The sequence below is a fragment of the Haliotis rufescens genome, unplaced genomic scaffold (genome assembly GCF_023055435.1).
Source record: "Haliotis rufescens isolate VD_foot unplaced genomic scaffold, xgHalRufe1.0.p SCAF_14, whole genome shotgun sequence".
Taxonomy (NCBI): domain Eukaryota; kingdom Metazoa; phylum Mollusca; class Gastropoda; order Lepetellida; family Haliotidae; genus Haliotis; species Haliotis rufescens.
In genome coordinates, this window is record NW_025963824.1 from 5,283,630 (window position 1) to 5,309,991 (window position 26,362).

The 26,362-nt window shown below is 43.7% G+C and overlaps 1 protein-coding gene across 1 annotated transcript; it reads right to left on the reverse strand.

The window, feature by feature from the left end:
- Positions 1-659: 659 nt before the first annotated feature.
- LOC125379302 lies at positions 660-2,945 on the reverse strand. Its single transcript, XM_048395577.1, has one exon. The coding sequence runs from the start codon at positions 2,943-2,945 to the stop codon at positions 660-662; it is 2,286 nt and encodes a 761-aa protein (XP_048251534.1).
- Between the last annotated feature and the right edge of the window lie 23,417 nt (positions 2,946-26,362).

Here is a 26,362-nt window from a genome sequence, read left to right on the forward strand (position 1 = left end):
CACTTCGATAGCTACAGTTCCCACTCTTGCATCTTGGTCCTCCATACTCTTCACTTCTCCCTTTGAGAACTTCGCCAACAGATCTTCAGTGGTGCAGAAAACTCTTGGACGTCACTTCAGGGGGACCGCTTGGTACTTCAAGTACTTGATTTGATCTAACCCTTGGGGTCCGGCTAGCCAGCGGGACCGTGTAGTCTACCATTTCGATAAAGTTCCCCCAGTTCTGGTGGGCTTTTTGGCAGTATCTACACCCTCCACAGGGCAGGGATTCAACTTCCATGGTAGAGCGGTAATGCTCACAGGAGTCTTCAACAGGAATCCTTGATAAGCTGTCTGCATTTTGATGTTTTGCTCCCGGTCGATGCTCTACCGCCATGTCATACTGGCTTAACTCTTCGAGCCACCTGGCTAATTGCCCTTCCGGAGCCTTGAAGTTCAGCAACCATCTCAAACTACTGTGGTCTGTTCGGACAGTGAAGGGACGACCTAAGAGGTAGTGTCGATATTGCCGTGTGAAACGGATAACAGCCAGCAGTTCCTTTCTAGTGGTACAATACCGCCTTTGCTCAGGGGATAGTGCGAAGCTTCCATAGCTGATGGTGCGTTCCTCTTCATCTTGTACTTGAAGAAGTTCTGCCCCAATGGCATATTGAGAGGCATCAGTGTCTAGTATGACCTGTGTTTCTAGGGAGACCAAAGACCGGTGGGGTCATAAGGGCTTCTTTCAGCTCTTCAAAGGCCTCTTGCTGTTCCCTCCCCCAGTTGAATGGCTTCTTTCCCGTGATGTTGTAGAGGGGAACGGCCATCTTAGCATAGTCTTTTATGAACACTCTGTGATAATTTGCTAGTCCCAGGAAACTTTCCACTTCCCTGGTCGTTCTTGGGGTAGGCCAATCTTTCACCACTGTCAGGTCCTCTACATTGATCTGGATCTGTCCGGGGCTGATAATTCTGCCTAGAAATTCTATTTCCCTCTGGAATAGAACACATTTCTTGGGTTTCAGTTTCAAGTTGTAGTTCTGGAACCTCTCTAACACCGCCCTCAGGTTGACAAAGTGCCCTGGTATGCCCGGGCCGTTTACTACCGCATCGTCGAGGAAGGCCAGAACGATGTCCCAATTCAGTCCGTTCAAAATCAAGGACATTACCCTGGCGTAGGTGGCTGGGGCATTGCAAAGGCCAAAGCCCATCCGGACGTGTTCGAACAACCCATACTTGGTAACGAAGGCCGTCTTCTTGCGATCTTGCTCTTTGATCTTTATCTGCCAGTAGGCGGAGTTGGCGTCCAGCTTGGAGAACCACTGGCTGTCAGCGAGAGTGTCGAGACATTCGTCTATCAGCGGCAAAGGGAAGACATCCTTCGAACACACTGAATTCAGCGATCTGTAGTCGACGCACCAACGTACCCCTCCATCAGACTTGCGTATGAGCACCGGTGCTGCCGCCCACTCGGAAGTAGATGGTTGGATGACTCCTGCCTTCAGCATTTTGGTGAGATGTGCTTCTTCCTCCTCCGCGAACCCCAGAGGTGTCCTTCGCATCCTCTGCTTGATCGGCTTGGCATCCCCAGTATCAATGGTGTGTTCTAGGGCGTTGAAGTTGCCTAGATCTAATTCATCTCTAGCGAAGACATCTTGAAACTCAATCAACAGCTCGGCCAACTTCCTTCTGTCTGGTAATTCGAGAAGTGTGGACGAACGATAGTACAAGTCTTCCAAATGTTGTGGTGGATTCGGGAATGGAATCGAGGTGCCACCTTCATCGTCCGTCCCGGGGTCGGCATCCCTTTCATCCTGATGCGCGGTCTCACTACAGCCCTGGCCTTTGGAATCTCCATGCGGGTTGATTTCTTCCACCTCTGAGGCTAAGCCTACCTCTTTTCCTTCTCTTAGTTTGACAGTACTCTCGGTGGGATTTATCATGCATATGATTGGTTCTTTGCCTGGTCCATGTAGTATCCGGGGGATAAGAACTATTCCCAAGAGGGTCTCATCGGGCTCCGTCATATACTGGCTTAGCTCCTCAGTGAGCGCACACTGGACCATTCGCACGGAGTTTGGGGGAATACTAGTCTTGGATGTAATTCGGATTCCACACACTGCGGGTCCCCTTCGTGACTTGACCATCATAGGGACTTCCCTTCCACCGACAACTAAAACATGCTCTTCCAGGTTAATGCTACTGCAATAGCGAAGGATGAAATCTGCTCCCAGTAACATGTCGTCTTCTATTGGTGCCACACATATGGGCAATCTATAGGTCTTCCCTTGAATCCTTATTCTAGTCATATCCGTTATGAAGCCTTTCATTTTGAGGTCTCTCCCAGCATTCTTCAGCACGACCTCTTGTACGGTGGGTGGTTGATCCGTCAATTTACGGAACAGCTTGTCAGATATAACTGTCATTTCCGCACCACTGTCAATCACCGCTTCCGTTGGGCAACCCCCTATCTCCAAGGTGATCATGATTGAGGCTCTGTGGGTCAGGGTGCTAATGTTTATCATTGGGAGACCGGTTTCTTCATCGGTGTCATACCCTACTTGTTTTATAGATGGGTTAGGAAGGCCCAGATGTGATAACATCTTCGGATCCGCTGTCCACGGTGTGACTTGATCGGACTCTGCCATTCCTGCTTCCCATTCCTCAACTTCCTTCTTGATAGAGGTAAACTCTGGCTTCTTTTCCGAGGTCTTGTCAGGGGGGCGTGGCGGGTTGCCAAGTGTATCCCCCAAGTGGTGGAGCGAACTCTGGCTGGCTCCAGTCGGTCCTGTTCCCACCCCTTCCTTTTCTTCTCGGGCGAAGAGAACGGCCGGTTTCCGTTCCACTGTTGGATCCGGGGGACGTGGCGGGTTGCCAAGTGTATCCCCTAAGTGGTGGAGCGAACTCGGGTCTTCCAAACTAGATAGGTGCCCCTCCGACTCTTCTAAGTGGATATATTCCTCCATGGGTTGTTTCCACGACTGGTCCACTCTGACATCGGGTGGTCTGGTATTCTGGCCTAGTGGAGTGATTGGGGATGAACTGAGGCCGTCTTGTTCATCCCCTGGAAGTTTGGGGAATCTGATCTAGGGATTGAGAAGTTGACTTTCCTCTCGGGGTTTGGACTTCTCTTTGGACAGTTGACTTTAAAGTGCCCCTTTTCGCCACAGGCAAAGCATCCGTCAGTGCGCCCTGGACTGGGGGACCGGGAACGGACGCGGGCTCTTGCCATGTTCTCCGCCAACTTTGTCACCAAATTTTTGATCTCGGTCACATCCTTCTTGGTTTCTTTGGTATCTTTTTTAATTTCTTCCATGTCCCTCTCCACTTCCCCCATTCTTTGGTCGATGGTACGTGGTTCTCCCACCCGATTCAAGTTTGCCAGCTCCCCTTCCATCATGACTTGCCTCATCTCGCGTCTGGGTTGGCGCCCGTACACGACTTGGGCGTGATGTTGAAAGTGGCGGACTCTGTCTATGGCATCCTCCAGGGTGTTTGGTCGTAGGTTGGCAACAAATTGGCTGGCCTCCTTGTTTGAACATCCTTGGCAGAATTTGGTTATCACTTGTTGGTCCACATAATAGTTTGGCAGGCCTGGGAAGGCATTTACGGCTGTGTTTACCAAGCATTCGGACCAGGCTTCAAGTGACTCGTCAGCCTCCTGTCGCATTGTTTGAAACTTGATCTGGGCCGTCTCGGGTAATTCTGACTTGTCGAACCGCTTCCTCAGTTTCGAGGCCATGGCCTCGAAAGATATTTCTGGTTGTCGCCCCTTGCAAATGGCGAAATAGCCCAGGGCCTCATCCTTGAGGCAAAGGCAGAGTGTGTCGAACTTTTGTTGGTCAGTCCACCGGTGATTTCTTGCCCAGGTGTCTAGTTGGACATGGAAAGCACTCCAGCTCCCCTTCCCCCCATACGAAATGGGTGGGTTTTTCAGGCCCGCTCCCCAGTCGGGCCGCTCCTGACGGGGCCTTCGGTTTGTTTCACCTCGTTCATGATCTTGACCCGGCCGGTGCTCCAGATTTTGGGGATCCCTGCGGCCTGCTACCTGAACTTCCCTTCCTACTTGTGGCAGTCTCTGTCGGTTGGTTTCGACGGTTCGGGTCCGATAATCCACTCCGGGGATGTCCACTTCCCTATTGTCCACCCTATTCGGGGGATCCACCTCAATGGCCTGTGTCGTCTCACTGCTCTCTGAAAGCTCCATTCTTGGCAGATCATACTGAAAACCTGGTTTTCGTGAAACCTGGTTTGTGGCCCTGTATACCCCAATGGAGGTTGATGTACGAACTTGCCCGGTGGTCCTGCAGCCCTTCCCTCAAAGTTGGAGATGACATCATTAATGGAGTTCAAGTCCCTTTCAAAATTCCGGTCCATGGTGTACTCCGGTCCTTCGTCCCCTTCTGGATGTGATTCCATATTCCGGTGTTCCCGTATTTCCGCTTCCTCCGATTGTATCTGAGCACCTCCCTCTTGTCTGCCAATCTCGGCCCTACGTAGCTGGTCCTGCAGCCGTAGTATTTCTTCCTCCGCTCTCGCCCTCTCTTCTTCCGCTCTACTTAATTTATGTCGATAATCCTCCTCCCTCTCCCGACGTTCTTGTTCCTGCCTGCGTGTGGACATCTCCCATTGATACTGTTCTCTGTAGATCCTGTCCCTTTCCCATTGCAGTACTTCAAGGTCCCTCGAGTACTTGTCCAAGGGCGAACCTGGAAATTCAGTTCTCTCTGTTCTTTCCGAAAGGAATGGGTGGTGTCTGCCGCCTAATACGGGTGGTGGGGCGTTGGAGTAGCGTCCTGACGTCGAAGCTTCCAGACGTGATGTTAGTTCACGACGATGGTATTCCGGAAAGGGCGAATGGTGTTGGCCCGATGATCCGCGCCCCCGGGGGTCTGGCGAATACCCGCTCTGTGCAAGGGACCCTTGGGTCGGAGGTGATGTAATACTCCCCGTCCTGACCTTTGTGTAGCCTTTAGTCCGATCGGTTGGTGGTATTGAATGCGCCGACGACGCACTAGGAGGCGAAGTAGGCCTGTGGACGGCCGGTGTTTCCGGCGGCGTGTCCATACTTATGTTGAAAATTTTTGTTGTTACTGCACACGGTCTGTGATGTCGGCTGACACTATATACACTACAACCTTTGTGACACTGTTGCAGACTTGAATTAATAGTCTCTTGTACTTATCGCTACTAGCAGAATTGGTACACTTCGGCTTCAATATACACTGAGATGTATTAAAATCCGTGTTTCCACAGTATAATGAAGTGAAATATTCACAATCTTGTCCTTGTAACTGAATCTCACCCATACTTGTAGGTGGCGTGAGCCAGTTACACATAATATCACAATCCAGAATAAAAAGTCACTATTGATTAGTCCTTGATAATTGTGTAATAATCCGTTATGAATCCTCGAATTGCCAACAATGTGAAAAAGTCCCTCACAATGGCTGGGTCGGCGATCCTTGTAAGGCGGTCAATCAATTGATAATCAATGTTTTTTGGAATTCCTCTTCAAAGTTGCTTGAAGACGAATTATACAGAGTCCGACTCCAAAATACGCAGAAATCACACAGTAGTAATTCACTGAATCTCACATGTTATTACAAAAACACATGACGGGTTTGAAAATCCCGCTTCAAACCCGTATTATCACACTGGCATGTCAGTGTAACCCGGGCGCGACGCACGCGGTCGGCTGTGTATGCTAACAAAGCCACGTGCGCCGATCAACAATTAGGGATTTTCACTACAAATTCTCTATGACAGCTGCCCCGGGTGTGCGGAGCAGATGACGAACGCAGCTTAGAGACAAGATGCGTTAAGTTTACATTTCAAAAGCGATTGAAATGACGTGGAAACCTACTTATATCATGTTTTCTCCATCCAAGATGGCGGATGGGAAAAAATGACAGGCGCGACGACCGGTTCCCTTCGTCGGACTTTTACCCCCGATTTACGGATTGGTTCGCAGCGCCATTATATTGATAACTGATGTCGGTGCTATCCCGACGATAATAGCACCAGTGGCACTAGTTGACACTATAGTGAGTCGGATATATTAACAAAGTTAAGCGAATGGTCAATAGGACGTCTACTTACTTTGGATGCTTGAAACTCAACTGATTCCCTCATGGGCTCCCGGCTAGCTGATTGGCTGGGAGGATTTCGGGTCCTGCTGCTTCCCGGGCACGGGCTGCGGCCCTCGGTCAGCTTCGGCCAGAGTGGCGGACATGGCCGACCACCACAGCACTTACAGCAAATATATCAGTAATCAAGCTAAATATAAACAATTCATACTGTTTTCAGATTATCTTTCATGCCTTCAGGCGATTAAAACTATGTCATCAAAACATCCACTTTTAATCGAAATTCTTGAATTATTTAATGATCTTGCTACTGGCCAATATGACATCGTCTTTTGTTGGTTACCAAGCCATGTTGGTATCAAAGGTAACACAATGGCCGATGCTGCTGCAAAAGCAGCCCTCAACAAATCTGTGACACCACTTCTGATCCCATACACTGATTTTAAACCCATGATTCGATCTTACATCCGAGATCTTATGCAACAGAAGTGGGACGCCCAAGTAGGTATCAATAAATTACATGAAATTAAACCCAATATCGGTTACACCTACTTGGGCTGTCAGTCCAGATTTGAAGAGGTCATTATGCGACGATGTCGTATTGGCCACAGCAGATATACGCACGAATATTTATTACAAGGTGAGGATCCTCCGTTTTGTATCCCTTGTGATGAAAGAATCACGGTCAAGCATGTCCTGCTTGACTGTGTTGATTTTTCCATCACAAGGGATAAATATTTCTATGTAAAAACAATTAAGGACCTTTTTAATGATGTTAATTCTCGTTTAATATTATGTTTTTTAAAGGAAATAGAACTTGTTCATAAATTTTGATGTACTAACTATTTTGTTTTAAAAATTTGTAGTGCGAAATTCATAACTTAGATTGTTAGTGGCTGTACCCTTGAGGGGGGTTGAAGTAGCGTAAAATTATTGTCCCCCTAAGAGGGTATGTAAGTCCCATATCATATCAAAGTATTTTTCTGCACACTAGGCTTTTAACAGTAGTATCTTCGTTATTTTAATCTAAGGCTTAACTGGTACACTGTCGCCAGTGACTGAAGGGATGATATAAATCCTGCCGGGGATCATGTAGAAAGCAAAAGTACTGTAAGTCCCCATGGTCCCCAGTATGGTGATCTCCCTTCAGTTTCGGTTTCATTCTAGTCCATTTTTATATTGTGGTGTTCATTAATGCTTACTGCCTTTTACTATTCTCAACTAGTTTTAAATCATGTCTGTGATATTCTAGTTATTCTAAAGTCCTTCGTTGACAGCTTTTTATTCAGTCTAAATATATGTATCATAAATGTATCATAAATGTATCATAAATGTATCATAAATGTAACTTCTCGTCACGATATGGCTGAAATATTGCCCATGTGACATTAAATAATAACTCACTCATTCACTTGATAACTCTGGATTCAAAGTCCCGAACCTTGATCTGACAGTAGATGCTGAGGATAACCATAGTGGCAGATGAGATTTTCTCATAAAGCTTTGGCTACTGTGGTGGCTTTCTGGTCCTTTGTCGGAATCGCCATGGCATACTTTGTGAAGTGGTCCGTGATCACGAGTACATTTTCATGTCCACATTTATCTGGTTCAATGGACAGGTAGTCGATGCAGACCAGTTCATGGGCTCTGGACCCAGGTGTACGCCATGACACTGAAGGATAGCTTGGGTTGAGCTTGAAGAGCATTGCGCCACTCCAGGTTTTGGAGCATCGAGGGGTGTGCTCCGAGCAATCAGCCTGTCTATCCTTTCCATGTCCTGTTTCAACTGACGATTTCTTGTGGCAAGCGGCTTAGAGCGTCTGCATCGGTCATCTGAGCCCCTGATCGATACTTTATGTTCTTCTTCTTATGTGAGAGGATTGTTGTCAGTTACCACAGTGAATTCGGAACCATACAGGTAATCATGGGTGACGTCGTTCTTCCCAGGAGTTCTTCTAAGCCTGAGTGTAGCCTGTTGTCAGTGCATTCAATGTTTTACAGAGACGACTGAATGCTTCCACAAACCAGCGGTAGTACCCCGCAAAACAAAGGAAGCAGTTCACTGATATTTGTTGGGACAGACCATTCCTTCACCGCTTTAATTTTATTAGAATCTGGTGATATTCCTTCCTTGGAGCATACATGGCCAAGGTGGGTCACGGTAGTTTGGAAAAACTTGCATTTTTCCGGGTCCAGCTTTTATAGCCGAGCAAGAGTCCAGAACAGACGGTCCTCGTGATTAGTATGTCTTGGGCAAAGGTAATCAGGTCATCCATGTACACAACAAGCTCCTTCAGGTTCATGTCTCCTACACATCGGTCCATCAGCCGTTGAAATGTCAGAGGGCTGTTCACAAGGCCCATGCTCATTCTGTTGTATTCAAACAACCCGAATGGACACACAAAGGCTGTGTACTTTGCTGATTCCTCATCCTTGGGGACAGCATAGAAGGCCGATTTAACATCCAGTTGTGTAAACCAAGTGGACCCATGTAGTGCCGCAAAGAGATCTTCCACCTTCGGGATAGGGTATGAGTCCTGAATAGTTCTGGCATTGATTTTCCGGTAGTCTACCCATAGCCTCAGTTTCCTTGACGTCTCGCGAATGAGGACTATTGGACTGGCAAAAGGGCTTGATGATGGTTTGATGATATCAGCATCTATCGATTGTTGGTTATGATGGCAACAATCTTCAAAGTCCTCAGGTCGTATCGGGCGAGCTCTCTCCCAGAAATGTGTGTTATCAGCCAGTCTAATGACATGATTGGCCTGATCCGTTTTCCCGATGTCATCTTCATGAGTGGCAAACACATGTCTCATAGCATGAAGCTTCCCAACAATTCTCTGCCTGTCTTCTTCTGGTAACGGTGAGTCACCAAAATCAAAGTTCAGCTCTGATGAAGACTCTGAAGCAGTAGAACGTTGGGTAACCACAAACATCTGCCAGTGGTCATCTGTCACAAATGGTGCTATAATCATCTACTTCTCCAGTATGTCCACCTGTCAAAATAAAACATGCATAGCTTCATTACATTTTCAATTCACCATGGCCATCTAAAATAAGAAAGGGGGCACAGGTGGCCCAGTAGTCTTAGGGCGCCGCGATTCGCTGTGCAGAGTTGCATCTCTTGGGCACGCCAGAAAACTATGATTGCGGATTGGAATCTCGGTTCGCCCCAATTATGTTTCTAGGTTTGTCAGCACCATACCCGTGCTCGTGGGTTTTACCGAAGTGGTAAACGTCTGAGGCCTGCATCACTTCGGGCTTTCCTCCCACATTAAGCTGACACGCCGCGATATGCCTGGAATAGTGTTAAAAGCGTCATTAAACCCAACTCACTCATTCACTATTTTAGGATGAATGACAAGTTGTCTCAAAGTGAAACCAGGATTGCTAGCCATTAGGCACTGAGCTCTGCAGTGGAAATGACAGTTCTGCCAGCTTTGTTGGTACTGTCTACGTGTCTTGTGGTAGTTTTCCCTTAGTTCTTTATGTCTTACGAGCATATCATTTGGTATTCTTGGTGGATGATCAAAATACTCCCTGCAGCCTTGACAAACACTAATTCTACCATTCAGGTGAATCAACTTGTAGCTTTGTCTGTCATATCCACGTTGTATCTCTGTATTATTGTAACATGGTTCATTTGTGGTTTACATCTGCTTGTGCTTGGTTTGCTATTCCGCACATCCTTAGGTTCCGTTTGTAACAATCTCACAGATGTCTTTGGATGCATTTTAGAGTTGGTACAGTCATTCTTCATGACAGAAATGCTTGATGCATTGTCAATTTCCTCTGTACCCCCCTGACAAACAATGCACAAAAAGGTTTCTTTTTGCAGCTGTTCAAAGGAGCTATGTCTTTCACAACATTCGTAGTGGTACCAACACTTGCAGTTTTCACACTGTACCTGTAAAGAAGATAAGTTTGGGTTTCATTCATATTTTGTTCAAACAATAAAATAAATACATTACCTATTTGCATTTGATAATTTCTCTCAGTACTTCCATCTCCTGTTACTTTCACACAGCATGAAAGTACACAAAATGTTATTCAGAACACACATAAATGCAGTACATGTACAACATACACCTCATATTTTATGTCCACATTATAATAAGTATGTAAATGACATCTACTCAATGTCATCAACCGATTTGCCTGTCCCAGTTTCAAATATTTATACACCATTACCAGGTATGATATAACTGGTATATTTCTCACCGATATATTTGTTTATCACTCTCGCTTAACGAGACATGTCTGTGTTGCACTGATATGCACAGTGCAAAACGTTCCATGCAAACAGGCATTCCCAACTGTTCACTGTGGAGTTCATTGACATTTACTCATTCCAACTTATAAAGGCTTTTTCGTTTTAAGTACTGCTCATGCATCACTTCTAACTGCTTTGGTAAGTCTTACCTAGTTTTGTTCACGAATTTTATTGTTTTGTAACTTCTTGGAGTTTGTGGTCAGAACATGCTGATGAGATGAACATCCCCTACAGATGTTTGCCATATCTGTCAAGCCTATGAGTGAGTGGGTTGGGTTTAACGCCGCTTTTAACAGTACTCCAGTTATATCACGGCGTGTCAGCTTAATGTGGGAGGAAAGCCCGAAGTGATGCAGGTCTCCGTTTACCACTTCGGTGAAACCAACGAGCATGGGTACAGTGCTGACAAACCTAGAAACATAATTGGGGCGAACCGGGATTCGAACCCACAGCCATAGGTTTCTGGCGTGCCCAAGGGACGCAACTCTGCACAGCGAATCGTGGCGCCTTAGACGACTGGGCCACCCCGGCCCCCGTCAAGCCTATGAAGAAAATAAGAAACTACATTACATTCGCATTGACTTGGTTATCTGCTATGCACATATTCACGATAATATATGAAACATCATCACTGACCAAAAAAGATACAAGTGTATCTTGTTATTTCTACTGAAACATTCACTTTTCCATATAAACATTGCATCGTGGTATTCCTAATCCTTACTTACTTGTGCTGTGTAGTAAATATGCAGCCATGTCTTTTCTTGATTGGTTTGTATCAAATTGTGTATCCATGTCATCACCATCAAGAAGGAATTCTACAAACTTAAAGTTTAAGAAAATGTTTAAGAAATGACCCTCATACCTGCGTAACAAATATTCCACAGCTGGTGGTGTCCTGTTGATTTTGATGATTTAATGTTTTCATAGTCCATCGTTTTTGTAGAACTTGTATGTCTAGGAGACCACATTTGCATCTTGTTTGTAGCACTCGTCGCCATGCTGTCCTGACAGCCTGTAAAATTGGATGATTGCTCTCTGTCCCATATGGGTTGATATATATGATCTCAAATGTTTTGGGATAAACCACAAACATCTGCCAGTGGTCATCTGTCACAAATGGTGCTATTATCATCTCCTTCTCCAGTATGTCCACCTGTCAAAATAAAACATGCATAGCTTCATTACATTTTCAATACATCATAGCCATCTAAAATAAGAAAAGTTTCATTTAAAAAAAACACTGTTTCATGTGTTTCTCATTCACCCAACCAGGCTTGTTGCTCAAAATGAGATACTCTTCACAAGATTATAGTATTAATATAGTATAAGTAGAGACCTTACGACTGCCTTTTCTTTAAATCCTTTCTTAAGAGACAATAACATCATCATTAAAAAGTATTTAACAATATATTAGTTCTGCATTGTCATTTTCATTTTACCTTGGACAGCCTGCAGTCCATATACCTATAATTCTCAAATAATGCATAGTGAGGTCCCATTAACATCTACTCCATATATTGTTTCCTCCAAATGCATTCATTTGAGACTCACATTTTGGAACATTGGTACCTTTCCAATGTTAAAGAACTAGAGAGGTGGCAACAAGGGGGTCCATCAGGAATATGTCATCTCTGTCTTCACATTTGCTCCACAGTATGCATTCATAACCTATATAAATATCATTAAAAAAATATTATAACTGTAATTAATATATTATCCAAAACTTGGCATGAAATAATGCTACTAATATTTTATCAAACATAATAATATTGGGAAAACAACACAGTCCTCGCTGTACTGGGCAGTCACAAAATAAAGATTCTGCTGTCAATTTTTTTTAATTTCTGCAACCACATTTCCGAAGTTCTGCAAACTTTAAAGCTTAATTTTTATGATTGTGTTTTTTGACAAATTCTACCACTCGGGGGAATCAACTGGTAGCTTTGTCTGACATATCCACATTGTATCTCTGTATTATTGTAACATGGTTCTTCTTGTGGTTTACATCTGCTTGTGCTTGGTTTGCTATTCCGCACATCCTCAGGTTCCGTTTGTAACAATCTCACAGATGTCTTTTCATGCATTTTAGAGTTGGTACAGTCATTCTTCATGAAAGAAATGCTTGATGCATTGTCAATTTCCTCTGTACCCCCCTGACAAACAATGCACAAAAAGTTTCTTTTTGCAGCTGTTCAAAGAAGCTATGTCTTTCACAACATTCGTAGAGGTACCGCCACTTGCAGTTTTCACACTGTAAAGAAGATAAGTTTGGGATTCATTCTTATTTTTTTCAAACAATAAAATATATACATTACCCATTTGCATTTGATAATTTCTCTCAGTACTTCCATCTCCTGTTACTTATACACAGCATGAAAGTACACAAAATGTTATTCAGAACACATAAATACAGTACATGTACACCATACACCTCATATGTCCACATTATAATAAGTATGTAAATGACATCTACTCAATGTCATCAACCGATTTGCCTGTCCCAGTCTCAAATATTTATACACCATTACCAGGTATGATATAACTGGTATATTTCTCACCAATATATTTGTTTATCACTCTCGCTTAATAAGACATGTCTGTGTTGCACTGATATGCACAGTGCAAAACGTTCCATGCAAACAGGCATCCCCAACTGTTCACTGTGCAGTTCATTGACATTTACTCATTCCAACTTATAAAGGCTTTTTCATTTTGAGTACTGCTCATGCATCACTTCTAACTGCTTTGGTTGGTCTGACCAAGTTTTGTTCACGTAGTTTATTGTTTTGTAACTTCTTGGTGGTTGTTGTCAGAACATGCTTATGAGATGAACAGCCCCAACATATGTTTGCCATATCTGTCAAGCCTATGAAGAAAATAAGAAACTCAATTACATTGGCATTTATTTGGTTATCTGCTATGCACATATTCACAATAATATATGCTCATTTTCGTAAGATCATCACTGACCATAAGTAATACAAGTGTATCTTGTTATTTCTACAGAAACAGTCACTTTTCCATATAAACATTGCATCGTGGTATTCATAATCCTTACTTACTTGTGCTGTGTAGTAAAAATATGCAGCCATGTCTTTTCTTGATAGGTTTGTATCAACTTGTGTATCCATGTCATCACCATCAAGAAGGAATTCTACAAACCTTAGTTTAAGAAAATGTTTAATGTCTCCATGCTGCATTTGTAGAAGTAAATGCGTTTTTCTTCTTTTGGCCCCCTTTTCATTTTCGGTCATTTTGTCCCTCAATGCTCATGCAATCAATCGGGTTTTTTTCAAATATATTCTCATAAAACATTCATTTAGACTCACAGTAATGTCTGAATGCATTTGTATTCCTAAAAGAAAAAGTAAAATGCAAACTTTATTTTGGCCAAAACGTCCTGCTTTATTGAACGTAAAAATTCCTGAGTCATCTAAGCATACAGATAATTACCATGTTTTTCAGTTTACGAGTTTCCCGCTCTTTAGTTTAACCCTTATGTTCATCTATCCTACTTTCAATGTGTATGTGTCTCTCTTTTTTTTTTAATACTGCACTCAACAATATTACAGCTATATATGTAGAACAATTCAGTCATTGACATCATGAGCATTGATTATATTTCTCTAATGTAATCTTTAATTATTAATGACATCATAAAGAATACATGTACAAGTCATAAATCTTATCTGTCATTATCTTGTCCATTTAAGTGGTTAAGGCCATTTCATTCACTATTACTTCAATGCCACTTAATATTTTCTTCACAAATACCCTCCTATGACCCTCATACCTGCATAACAAATATTCCACAGCTGGTGGTGTCCTGTTGATTTTGATGATTTAATGTTTTCATAGTCCATCGTTTTTGTAGAACTTTTATGTCTAGGAGACCACATTTGCATCTTGTTTGTAGCACTCGTCGCCATGCTGTCCTGACTGCCTGTAAAATTGGATGATTGCTCTCTGTCCCATATGGGTTGATATATATGATCTCAAATGTTTTGGGATAAACCACAAACATCTGCCAGTGGTCATCTGTCACAAATGGTGCTATTATCATCTCCTTCTCCAGTATGTCCACCTGTCAAAATAAAACATGCATAGCTTCATTACATTTTCAATACACCATGGCCATCTAAAATAAGAAAGGGAGCACAGGTGGCCCAGTAGTCTTAAGGCGCCGCGATTCGTTGTGCAGAGTTGCGTCCTTTGGGCACGCCAGAAAACTATGATTGCGGGTTCGAATCCCGGTTCCCCCCAATTATGTTTCTAGGTTTGTCAGCACCATACCCGTGCTCGCGGGTTTCACCGAAGTGGTAAACGTCTGAGGCCTGCATCACTTCGGGCTTTCCTCCCACATTAAGCTGACACGCCGCGATATGCCTGGAATACTGTTAAAAGCGTCATTAAACCCAACTCACTCACTCACTATTTTAGGATGAATGATAGGTTGTCTTAAAGTGAAACCTGGATTGCTAGCCATTATGCACTGAGCTCTGCAGTGGAAATGACAGTTCTGCCAGCTTTGTTGGTACTGTCTACGTGTCTTGTGGTAGTTTTGCCTTAGTTCTTTATGTCTTACGACCATATCATTTGGTATTCTTGGTGGATGATCAAAATACTCCCTGCTGCCTTGACAAACACTAATTCTACCATTCAGGGGAATCAACTGGTAGCTGTGTCTGTCATATCCACGTTGTATCTTTGTATTATTGTAACATGGTTCTTCTTGTGGTTTACATCTGCTTCTGCTTCTGCTTGGTTTGCTATTCCGCACATCCTTAGGTTCCGTTTGTAACAATCTCACAGATGTTTTTTCATGCATTTTAGACTTCGTACAGTCATTCTTCATGACAGAAATGCTTGATGCATTGTCAATTTCCTCTGTACCCCCCTGACAAACAATGCACAAAAAGGTTTCTTTTTGCAGCTGTTCAAAGGAGCTATGTATTTCACAACATTCGTAGTGGTACCACCACTTGCAGTTTTCACACTGTACCTGTTAATAAGATAAGTTTGGGTTTTATTCATATTTTGTTCAAACAATAAAATAAATACATTACCCATTTGCATTTGATAATTTCTCTCAGTATTTCCATCTCCTGTTACTTATACACAGCATGAAAGTACACAAAATGTTATTCAGAGTACACATACATACCGTACATGTACAACATACACCTCATATTTTATTGACATGTAAGACTTCTGAAATCACCATGGTTCCGTAACAATTTAGTCCCATGGAAAAGGGATGGGTAAGTGTGCTTACTGCGCGAAATACTACAGTCAAAGATGGCACAACACAAAAAGACAGTAATAATAGTGTAATAAAGTCTCAGAAAGTTACAGGGTGCCAATCAATCCTGGTCACACAGTCTGGAAAACGCCTAAAACAAAATGAACAGGGCTAGCTGGCGATGTTTGTGTCCAGGTAGTGCAGGCAGAAAGAGCTTATAAAATATATTTAAAAGAATTAACAATAATCCAACTGATATTCGGGATGTGATGAAAATTCTTATAGGAGAAAACGATAATGTTTAACACTATGCAAGCGCATTGTTAATACTAATAAGCATATGTGCATCAATAAACACACAACGACAATGATTCTTTACAGAAATGAGATAACTAATTATCCCCAAATATAATCATCACATCCTTTCTACCATATAGGATACATACAAGATCCCAACCGACGTGTGTAAAAGTCACTTTAACAGCGGCCTATGGAGATTTTGGAAACATACATTTAAACCCAAAATGAGGGAATATTTATCCCAGGGCATTTGGAATATTTAAAAAAAACCGGTTTAAACATGTTATACTAATAACCACGACAGGATACCTGGCCTGTACTAGAAAGGTGGCTAAGAGCAGTGGGGTATGACTGCCTGTTGGATGATCGTACCAGTCCATATGGGGCGAGCTCCAACAGTAGGTAAGCCACGTGAGGCTACCCAGAATGAATGCCGAATTTAAGCAAATGTATTTAAACGGAATGTAATAAATGGATATTACATAATATCTATTACTCAACTTGCAGGCAAATTGTTGGCGATATAATATAATACATTATATTATTATTTAATACAAGGCGACTTCACTATCACATCAAGTGGGAAAACGCAGTGAAATTACCTTCCAACACCAATCCGAGTATGTAGAAATACTACATATTTAAAGGACAGGATTGGTTTTTAATAAACTGGGTATTTTCATATTTAGATATTTAGATATTAAGCCTGTTGTCATGTAGGATTGCGTAACGCAAGACGCCAAGAGAACAAGAGAGTTACCACCTGCAGGAAATAGCCAAAGCATGGAATGAACACTAATATCAAATTGCCTGATACATTATGCCATATATATTCACTGGTCGTGTTACTATTTGTTCACAGACATTAGGATAGGATGACATTAATGTATGGTAGGCCAAACTGTGTTAAGGTAAACATGAAGCAGAAGACGGAGCTATGCCTTGTTTACATCCGGTGCGGCCATTTTGTGATGCAACCGGAAGAGAGCCGGAAAGTGCCGAGGATAGCCGAAGATAATGTGTGCTGCCCAGCGCACAGGTCAATGGTTGTCAGTGAGGGGTCAGCCACTAATTACTTCCAGATGGCACCGGGGTGTTTTAACTGAGCGCATGGCTTGGGAAACAATTACCAGTGATAGCCCATTGTTAATTTAAAATAAACTTGCAACAGAGTTCTGTTGTTGTCAGCAACAAGTGCATTTATCAGAAGAAAGAATTTGGAATAACTTGAAATTTGAATTTAGCAATGAGCTAGTTTTCAATTTTGACTGGCCGATCTAATCAGCAAAATTACTTCCAAACACAAAAGGTATCTTACTAAAGCTATTTTCAAACAAGAAATTAATGCAACAAATAAATGGCATTCATTATTGCCATTGAGTGCACCTCACAGATGAGCGACGTTTGCCAGTTTTGCACAGCAAGAATGACTTGGACAATGACCAAACACTTGTTTTAAATTTTGCTTGACTTAATGAAATTAATTGCAGCACATCATTCTTAGTCCTGTAAATGTACCATAATTGCACACAATAGACCTATAGTTGCCATACAGAGAAACTGGTGCTCTTACCTAAAACAAAGTGAACAGGGATAGCTGGATATGTTGGTGTCCAGGCAGTGCAGGCAGAAAGAGGCTGTAAAAAGTGTGGGGGTCCCACGGTGGTACTGGCCCTTGTCATGTAACCCCATAGCCCCAGGCTATTGGATAAAAGCTGTTGCTATGGGACCCATGAGACCAGTGCTTTGAGCCCCCTAACCCTATTCTAAAATTAGTAAATTGGCTGGATGTTTTGGTAACTGGTGAAAGGAACATGGGCAAAATATCCAGCCTTTACACTCCCCCCCCGCGTCTGTGTTTGACACCCCCCGCGTCTGTGTTTGACATCCCAGGTGTCAGGCTCTCTTCCCTTTCACTTTCCACCTCTGAGTCCGGGTTGCTAACTGTGATCCGCAAGGACGCACCCATCCCTTGAGCTAGTGTTGCTGGACGATGGTGCTGGGAAAGTTCCTTGCTGCGGTTGATCTCCGTGTCCGTCTCAGAGTCTGGTCTATGGTGGAAAAGCCTTGGGTCAGATATGTCTGGTTGGGTGATAGACGGTCCCATCAGCAATTGCGACAGACATAACTCTATTGCAATGGCGCTGTTCAAAGATGGATGGACTGTGTCCTTCAGGTACTAGCCAGGTGCTTTCCCCCCTCTCCTGTTCGTGAAGATTGTTGTCATGTCCAACACTTTTAACTTGTGTTGTGTTGCCAGGCACATGAGGTCCCAGTTGAACTTGAGACATAATTCTTCAATGGTGGACCTCTTGTTCTTGTTCCTGGCATGTCGCCGCCAACCTGATTCATAAACGGTTGTCATGATTAGCGATGACGTTAGGCGCTGTGCAATGGCAAAGATTTTTCTGAACCTCCTGACGGATGACCTCAGCGCCGTAGCGGTCTTCTAGAGTGTTGTTGAGGCCAACACACAGGACAAGCTTCTTAGCCTTAACACCCTGCACAGCTGCCTTGACAGGATAGGGATGAGATCACACGTCGCCATCCCACCAAAACACTTGATGTCTGCTTGGGTTCCTGGATGGATAGCTGGATCTATTCCTCGCAGGACAGAGTCAGAAAGTATGAGGAAGTTCGATGTTCAGGGCAGTAAGACATCCAACCATCCACGCTGCTCAACACGGTTTGGGCAGTTGTCTGCTGGGTCTCTGGCAAGTAATGTTGGGACGAGTCCCATGGCTTTCTCAAGCTGCGTTAGAGATGAGACATCTTGGTGGGTAGTTGAGACACTCCGCATCCTCTTTGAGGGTCTGCCTCGTCCCGCAGACGACAGTTCCATTTCCGAGTCCAAAGATGGACCTGAGAATAATGGACCTGCGCTTTGGGGGTTGTCTTCCCGAGGTGCTGAGGCCTTGCTGGCAACTTCTGCAGCAGGATGACTGGCCACCGATGACCCTCTGCACACGGAAGAGGTCTCTTTCCCTCCGGACGATTTCGAGTTCCTGGAAGAGAGATCCGTGAGGGCCGTGGGCTTCCATTGCAATACCTGAAAAAATTGTGGGAGAGAATCAGAGCAACCATATCCAAATGACATACGAGGCATAGTATTAACGCATGGACTTAATAAGCTAGATTTTGCAAGTAAAATAATCAGATTAAATCATTTTAAGGCAGATGAATAATTTTATGATAAGTGTGATTTTACTTCAGATTAAACATGTATGACCTGGCTATATTTCTTCCCAAACGGATCCCAGAAAAAAGGCTTTGTGCTCTGTCGCTGGCGCTGAGATCGACGAGGGGCCAAGGTCATGGGCATAACCTCTTCACAGTTGAGAGGCTGGAGCTGTTCCCCATTTGCGATAGCAGCACCTTTTGTATTGGCTGCTTTCACAGTGTCATCCGGGTTCCCAGTTTGTTCTGGTTCTGGGTCAGCATTAGGTAGTAATGAGTTCTGACCAGATGGCTCAATAATGAAAGAAGTATATTCATGGTCTGGATCTTCCGATGGCCCATCTTCCCTTTCATTGGATTCATTTGAATCCCCACTCTCCTCATGATCTGATGTAACAGTTTCAGCTTCCACTGCAACTGTTTCCCAGACGAGGGGTCCTGCACCGATTTACTTCTAAAGGCAATGAAACAACAGGCAATAAAATATTGTGATGGTAAGTCTTTGAAGGTCTGTTTCCATTTTCTGGTCGAACAACATAGCCAGGAAGTTCCCCTTGCTGCCATTCGACAATGAAGACACCCAACTTCCATCTGTTAGCAATCTTGTGTTTGCCTTTGACTCGATATTACGGACGTGTATGCAGTCACCTGGCTCCAGTGCAGCTGCATGAGCCTTTCGGTCATAATAGCCCTTGTTTCTTATCGCTGACTTGGGCATTCTCCCTTGCCACTTGGAAGCAAACTGGAGTCGGTTTCGCAGATTCGCATATTGTCTGGCTGTCTGGATCTGTTCAAAACACCATATCTACTGGTAGACGTGCCTGACGGCCAAACATTAGGTAGTATGGTGAGTATCCGGTAGTGTCATGTATGATACAGTTGTAGGCATCAGCTAAAGGTCCCACATATTTTCTTTCTTTTCTTTCTTTTGGCTGTGGTTGAGAGTGCCGAGCATATCCATCAGTGTGCGATTCATCCTCTCTGTTACACCATTGCAGCGAGGGTTGTATGGTGATGTTCTGATTTTCTTAATACCAGCCATCTCGCACAACTTCTTCATAACTCTTGAGGCTTTGCCTTGGAGCCTTCAGAACGTCTCCCATTTACAGTCTCTATATAGAAGCAGATGAGCCTTCTCTTAAACAACGCCACCTAAAATTATCTTTACAATACATCACTAAATTATATTCTAATCAGTCAAATCCAGCTTTTGAAAGCATCTTCAATCCTCTCTACGAAGATCTTTACAGTAAGAAATCAACTCTCACTCCACCACTCGGAATCAGAATAAAATCTGCAATATCAGCTTCTAATATTAAACTCCACGATATAGCTCCTACTAAACTTTTCTCATCTCCTCCTTGGCATATGGTAAAGCCAGAAGTAGATCTGACATTAACAAAACTAAAGAAATCAGATACTAACCAATTAATTTACCAACAAGAATACCTTCAACTAAGAAACACTTACGACACTTCTAAATCTATATTTACAGATGGATCCAAGGATGGTGGCGCAGTTGCTAGTGCCACCGTCATTTGATCCAGAACAATATCTTCACGTTTACCTGATAACAGTTCCATATTCACTGCAGAAGCAAACGCCATTTTTACAGCACTTAAATATATCAGTAATCAAGCTAAACATAAACAATTCATACTGTTTTCAGATTCTCTTTCATGCCTTCAGGCGATTAAAAATATGTCATCAAAACATCCACTTTTAATCGAAATTCTCGAATTATTTAATGATCTTGCTACTGGCCAATATGACATCGTCTTTTGTTGGTTACCAAGCCATGTTGGTATCAAAGGTAACACAATGGCCGATGCTGCTGCAAAAGCAGCCCTCAACAAATCTGTGACACCACTTCTGATCCCATACACTGATTTTAAACCCATGATTCGATCTTACATCCGAGATCTTATGCAACAGAAGTGGGACGCCCAAGTAGGTATCAATAAATTACATGAAATTAAACCAAATATCGGTTACACCTACTTGGGCTGTCAGTCCAGATTTGAAGAGGTCATTATGCGACGATGTCGTATTGGCCACAGCAGAAAAACGCACGAATATTTATTACAAGGTGAGGATCCTCCGTTTTGTATCCCTTGTGATGAAAGAATCATGGTCAAGCATGTCCTGCTTGACTGTGTTGATTTTTCCATCACAAGGGATAAATATTTCTATGTAAAAACAATTAAGGACCTTTTTAATGATGTTAATTCTCGTTTAATATTTTGTTTTTTAAAGGAAATAGAACTTGTTCATAAATTTTGATGTACTAACTGTATTGTTTTAAAAATTGGTAGTGCGAAATTCATAACTTAGATTGTTAGTGGCTGTACCCTTGAGGGGGGTTGAAGTAGCGTAAAATTATTGTCCCCCTAAGAGGGTATGTAAGTCCCATATCGTTCGAAGTATTTTTCTGCACACTAGGCTTTTAACCGTAGTATCTTCGTTATTTTAATCTAAGGCTTAACTGGTACACTGTCGCCAGTGACTGAAGGGATGATATAAATCCTGCCGGGGTCCATGTAGAAAGCAAAAGTACTGTAAGTCCCCATGGTCCCCAGTATGGTGATCTCCCTTCAGTTGCTGACGATTTCTAGTCCATTTTTATATTGTGGTGTTCATTAATGCTTACTGCCTTTTACTATTCTCAACTAGTTTTAAATCATGTCTGTGATATTCTAGTTATTCTACTGTCCTTCGTTGACAGCTTTTTATTCAGTCTAAATATATGTATCATAAATGTATCATAAATGTATCATAAATGAAACTTCTCGTCACGATATGGCTGAAATATTGCCCATGTGACGTTAAGTAATAACTCACTCATTCACTTGATAACTCTGGATTCAAAGTCCCGAACCTTGATCTGACAGTAGATGCTGAGGATAACCATAGTGGCAGATGAGATATTCTCATAAAGCTTTGGCTACTGTGGTGGCTTTCTGGTCCTTTGTCGGAATCGCCATGGGATACTTTGTGAAGTGGTCCGTGATCACGAGTACATTTTCATGTCCACCTTTATCTGGTTCAATGGACAGGTAGTCGATGCAGACCAGTTCATGGGCTCTGGACCCAGGTGTACGCCATGACACTGAAGGATAGCTTGGGTTGAGCTTGAAGAGCATTCCGCCACTCCAGGTTTTTGAGCATCGAGGGGTGTGCTCCGAGCAATCAGCCTGTCTATCCTTTCCATGTCCTGTTTAAACTCACGATTTTCTTGTGGCAAGCGGCTTAGAGCGTCTGCATCGGTCATCTGAGCCCCTGATCGATACTTTATGTTCTTCTTCGTATGTGAGAGGATTGTTGTCAGTTACCACAGTGAATTCCGAACCATACAAGTAATCATGGGTGACGTCGTTCTTCCCAGGAGTTCTTCTGAGCCTGAGTGTAGCCTGTTGTCAGTGCATTCAATGTTTTACAGAGACGACTGAATGCTTCCACAAACCAGCGGTAGTACCCCGCAAAACAAAGGAAGCAGTTCACTGATATTTGTTGGGACAGACCATTCCTTCACCGCTTTAATTGTATTAGAATCTGGTGATATTCCTTCCTTGGAGCATACATGGCCAAGGTGGGTCACGGTAGTTTGGAAAAACTTGCATTTTTCCGGGTCCAGCTTTTATAGCCGAGCAAGAGTCAAGAACAGACGGTCCTCGTGATTTGGTATGTCTTGGGCAAAGGTAATCAGGTCATCCATGTACACAACAAGCTCCTTCAGGTTCATGTCTCCTACACATCGGTCCATCAGCCGTTGAAATGTCAGAGGGCTGTTCACAAGGCCCATGCTCATTCTGTTGTATTCAAACAACCCGAATGGACACACAAAGGCTGTGTACTTTGCTGATTCCTCATCCATGGGGACAGCATAGAAGGCTAACATTTAACATCCAGTTGTGTAAACCAAGTGGACCCATGTAGTGCCGCGAAGAGATCTTCCACCTTCGGGATAGGGTATGAGTCCTGAATAGTTCTGGCATTGATTAGTCTACCCATAGCCTCAGTTTCCTTGACGTCTCGCGAATGAGGACTATTGGACTGGCAAAAGGGCTTGATGATGGTTTGATGATATCAGCATCTATCGATTGTTGGTTATGATGGCAACAATCTTCAAAGTCCTCAGGTCGTATCGGGCGAGCTCTCTCCCAGTAGAACGTTGGGTAGCCTTGCAGTGGACAGGAAACTCTGTTGTATCTTCCTTCAGCAAACTATTGTGTACCCAGTCGAGAGGGGTGACGTCCTGAGGAAGGTACAAGTCAGCCAGTGCTTTGTGAGGAGAGATAAGTACATCACAAGATGATACGTTGTGAACGAGTACTTTTATCCTCGAGAGGTTTCCACTGGTTGAGACAACCACGTTCATAACTTGAAGGCTGTCTCCATATAATTGTCGTTGGTTAAGGGTTTCCTGGATCAAGATTGTCTGAACTGTAGATTGAATGTCTACATTTCTTCCGTGTCCCCGGATTTCCATAGTCTGTCCTGCTAGTACGTTTACCTTTTCTGATGAGAAGGAGGTATCTGGGCACACCAAGGCGTTAGTTTGTACCCCCTCACTAGTACCAGCAACTTCCTTTGGCAGCAACATCTTGATTCGAACAAATCCATCATATGGAACCGGTTGACCCTCTTCCCCATCCACTTTCAAGGGAATGTCCTTCAAACTTTCAACTGGCAGATGGGACAGATGTTTATTATAGGAAGACCGGCAAATAGTTGCTTCTTGGTGCATGATGTTCGTTCGACCCTGAGTCCTGATTCACAAGCTGGCCCAACGAGTGAGCCAATTAGATCCTCAGTTGTTTCACCTTGAAACTCTGACTTGACTTGAGTGAAGCCATGAGCCAGTACTTGGTCCGGTCCAACAATAAATGTTTTCTCAACCCGATTCTTGATTTTGACCATGACTCCACATGACTTATCTGCTCCTGTCGACATGATTTTGAGGTTAGATGGGACTTGCTGGGATTCAGGTTTTGGAAGCTCAATTCCACCAAAAGTTGGTGAAATAGTCTTGCCCCTGAACTCTATGATCTGTCCGGGTGGTAACTCGACCCTACAATTCTGGCGCAGACATACCGATCCAATTATATTTGTTCTGGGACGATTTGGTGTTGCCTGGGTCTCTTGTCCTGTCCCTTTACTGTTTCAGAGACCCATTGGAGTTTAAATCCCCCTTCTTTGCAGAGCGGTTGTATCTCTCCTTGTCCCTGGCCTAAATTCGTTCCCAAACCAGACCGGGGTTTGCTTGACTCTGGAAGTTATGCCTTTGGTGGCTATTGTCTCCACAGATTTCATCATGATGGAGTGTAAATGCCTTGAGTTCAACTTTGAGGCTTTCGTATTCTGAGGAGCCCAGAGCAGATGATGCATTCTGGGCATGACTCCGAACCTTACTCGCTGTGAACATGGCATCATCCATCTCGACCTCTTTGACAGCATCAATGAGAACTGGGAGGTCAGGTGATGATCCTTTTCGAAACGTGACGTTCAGGAGCCCATAAACACACCTATTCTTCGACCTGAATTGATGTAGGCATGTGCTGTTGGAATCCTCTCTCCTAATGCCTCCTTGAGCCAGGACTTTTGAGTGAGTGAGTTAAAGTTTAACGTCACATGTGTAATATTTCAGCCATATAGTGACCAGGACTTTTTGAAGCTCAAGCTCCAGACGGATGAAGTACTCTGATGGGCTCTCTGTCTGCCTTGGCGCCATGGTGAAGAACTTCTTCAACATGGTCATTCCACCCCGGTACCCTTCATACAATGTCCTTAAGTAGGAGATGAGGTCCAGCACTGTCTTGTCTTCTCCTATCCCAAAGGCCATATCAAAGGCTGGCGACTGAAGGCTGCAAAGAAGTCTCTGGCACTTCCCAGTTTCTGAAAGGGTCCGGTCCTCCATGACGAGCTTAGCCTGTTTAGCCCATTCTTCGAAGGCTACTTCTCCGTTATTGATGGGTGATGACCCAGAGAAGGTCTTGAGCCTGAAGTAACTCGACGACGGGCGGTCCCAATTCACCAACACCTGGTGTGGGTCTGGGCATTCAGTGTTATTACTACTGGCAACCCCAGACTCTGAGCCCGCGATCTTCTGGGCATTCAGTGTTATTACTACTGGCAACCCCAGACTCTGAGTCGCGATCTTAGAGTCGCTGGCAGCCTGGGACTCTTGAGCCAGCAGCAGTCCCACTGTTAACCGCCACAACAGGTGAGGAAGTAGTTGTTGCTTTTTTCTGGATCCTGCTTCGGTCGTGGCTTGGGGGAGCCGTTGCTCCCGCATATGGTCCTGCATCACCTTCATCAGCAGGGTGGTCTTCATCCCCAGCGCCTGGTCTACACAGCCTTGGCCATGACGTCCTCAAGATTGGATCCTTGGCTAACTTCCATTACTCCTCCTCTCCAATGAGTATACTTTTCCCCAACTTTTCGTAGGGATTTGAGGGTCCCTGAACTCCACGAGGTGCAGCTGGTATACAGAATTCAGCACCTGGAGAACACGTGCCTTCCCATAGAGTGGGGACAACTCATTCTTAACCGACTCCACTTTTGTTTCCTCAGGGAGCACTTTTATTCCAATTGACCTCTGGGGGTCAACTTGCATGGAGACCATGGCTTCCAAGAGTTCAGAGTTTGTGATCGAGGATATGATGGCAACTGAGGGAGATGAGGTTGAGATGTGGAGAAGTCTTAGTAAATTGAGGTAACTAAGGGAAGGAGGTTATCTATAAATTACGTCTTATGTGTAATTGAGTGTCTATCTCTGACTGTAGAAGAGTGCTATGAGCGCTTCAACACTATGCCCCACGTTGGCCACCAATGTTAGACCCGTGAAATCACCACGGTTGCGTAAAAAATTCGTCTCACGGAAAAGGGGAGGGCAAGTGTGCTTACTGCGCGAAATACTCCAGTCAAAGATGACACAACACAAAAAGACAGTAATAATAGTGTAATAAAGTGTCAGAAAGTTACAGGGTGCTCTTTCTGCCTCCACTGACTGGACACCAACATCGCCAGCTAGCCCTGTTCATTTTGTTTTACGTGTTTTCCAGACTGTGAGGCCAGGATTTGGACCCTGTAAATTTGTATGTAAATGACATCTACTCAATGTCATCAACCAATTTGCCTGTCCCAATCTCAAATTTTATTATGCACATATTCACGGTAATATATGCTCATTTTCGTAAGATCATCACTGACCAAAAATAATACAAGTGTATCTTGTTATTTCTACAGAAACATTCACTTTTCCATATAAACATTGCATTGTGGTATTCATAATCC

What these genes read in the sequence shown, in the direction of transcription:
- LOC125379302 (XM_048395577.1), bottom strand. Translation starts at nt 2,945, where the DNA reads ATGGAGGAATATATCCACTTAGAAGAGTCGGAGGGGCACCTATCTAGT.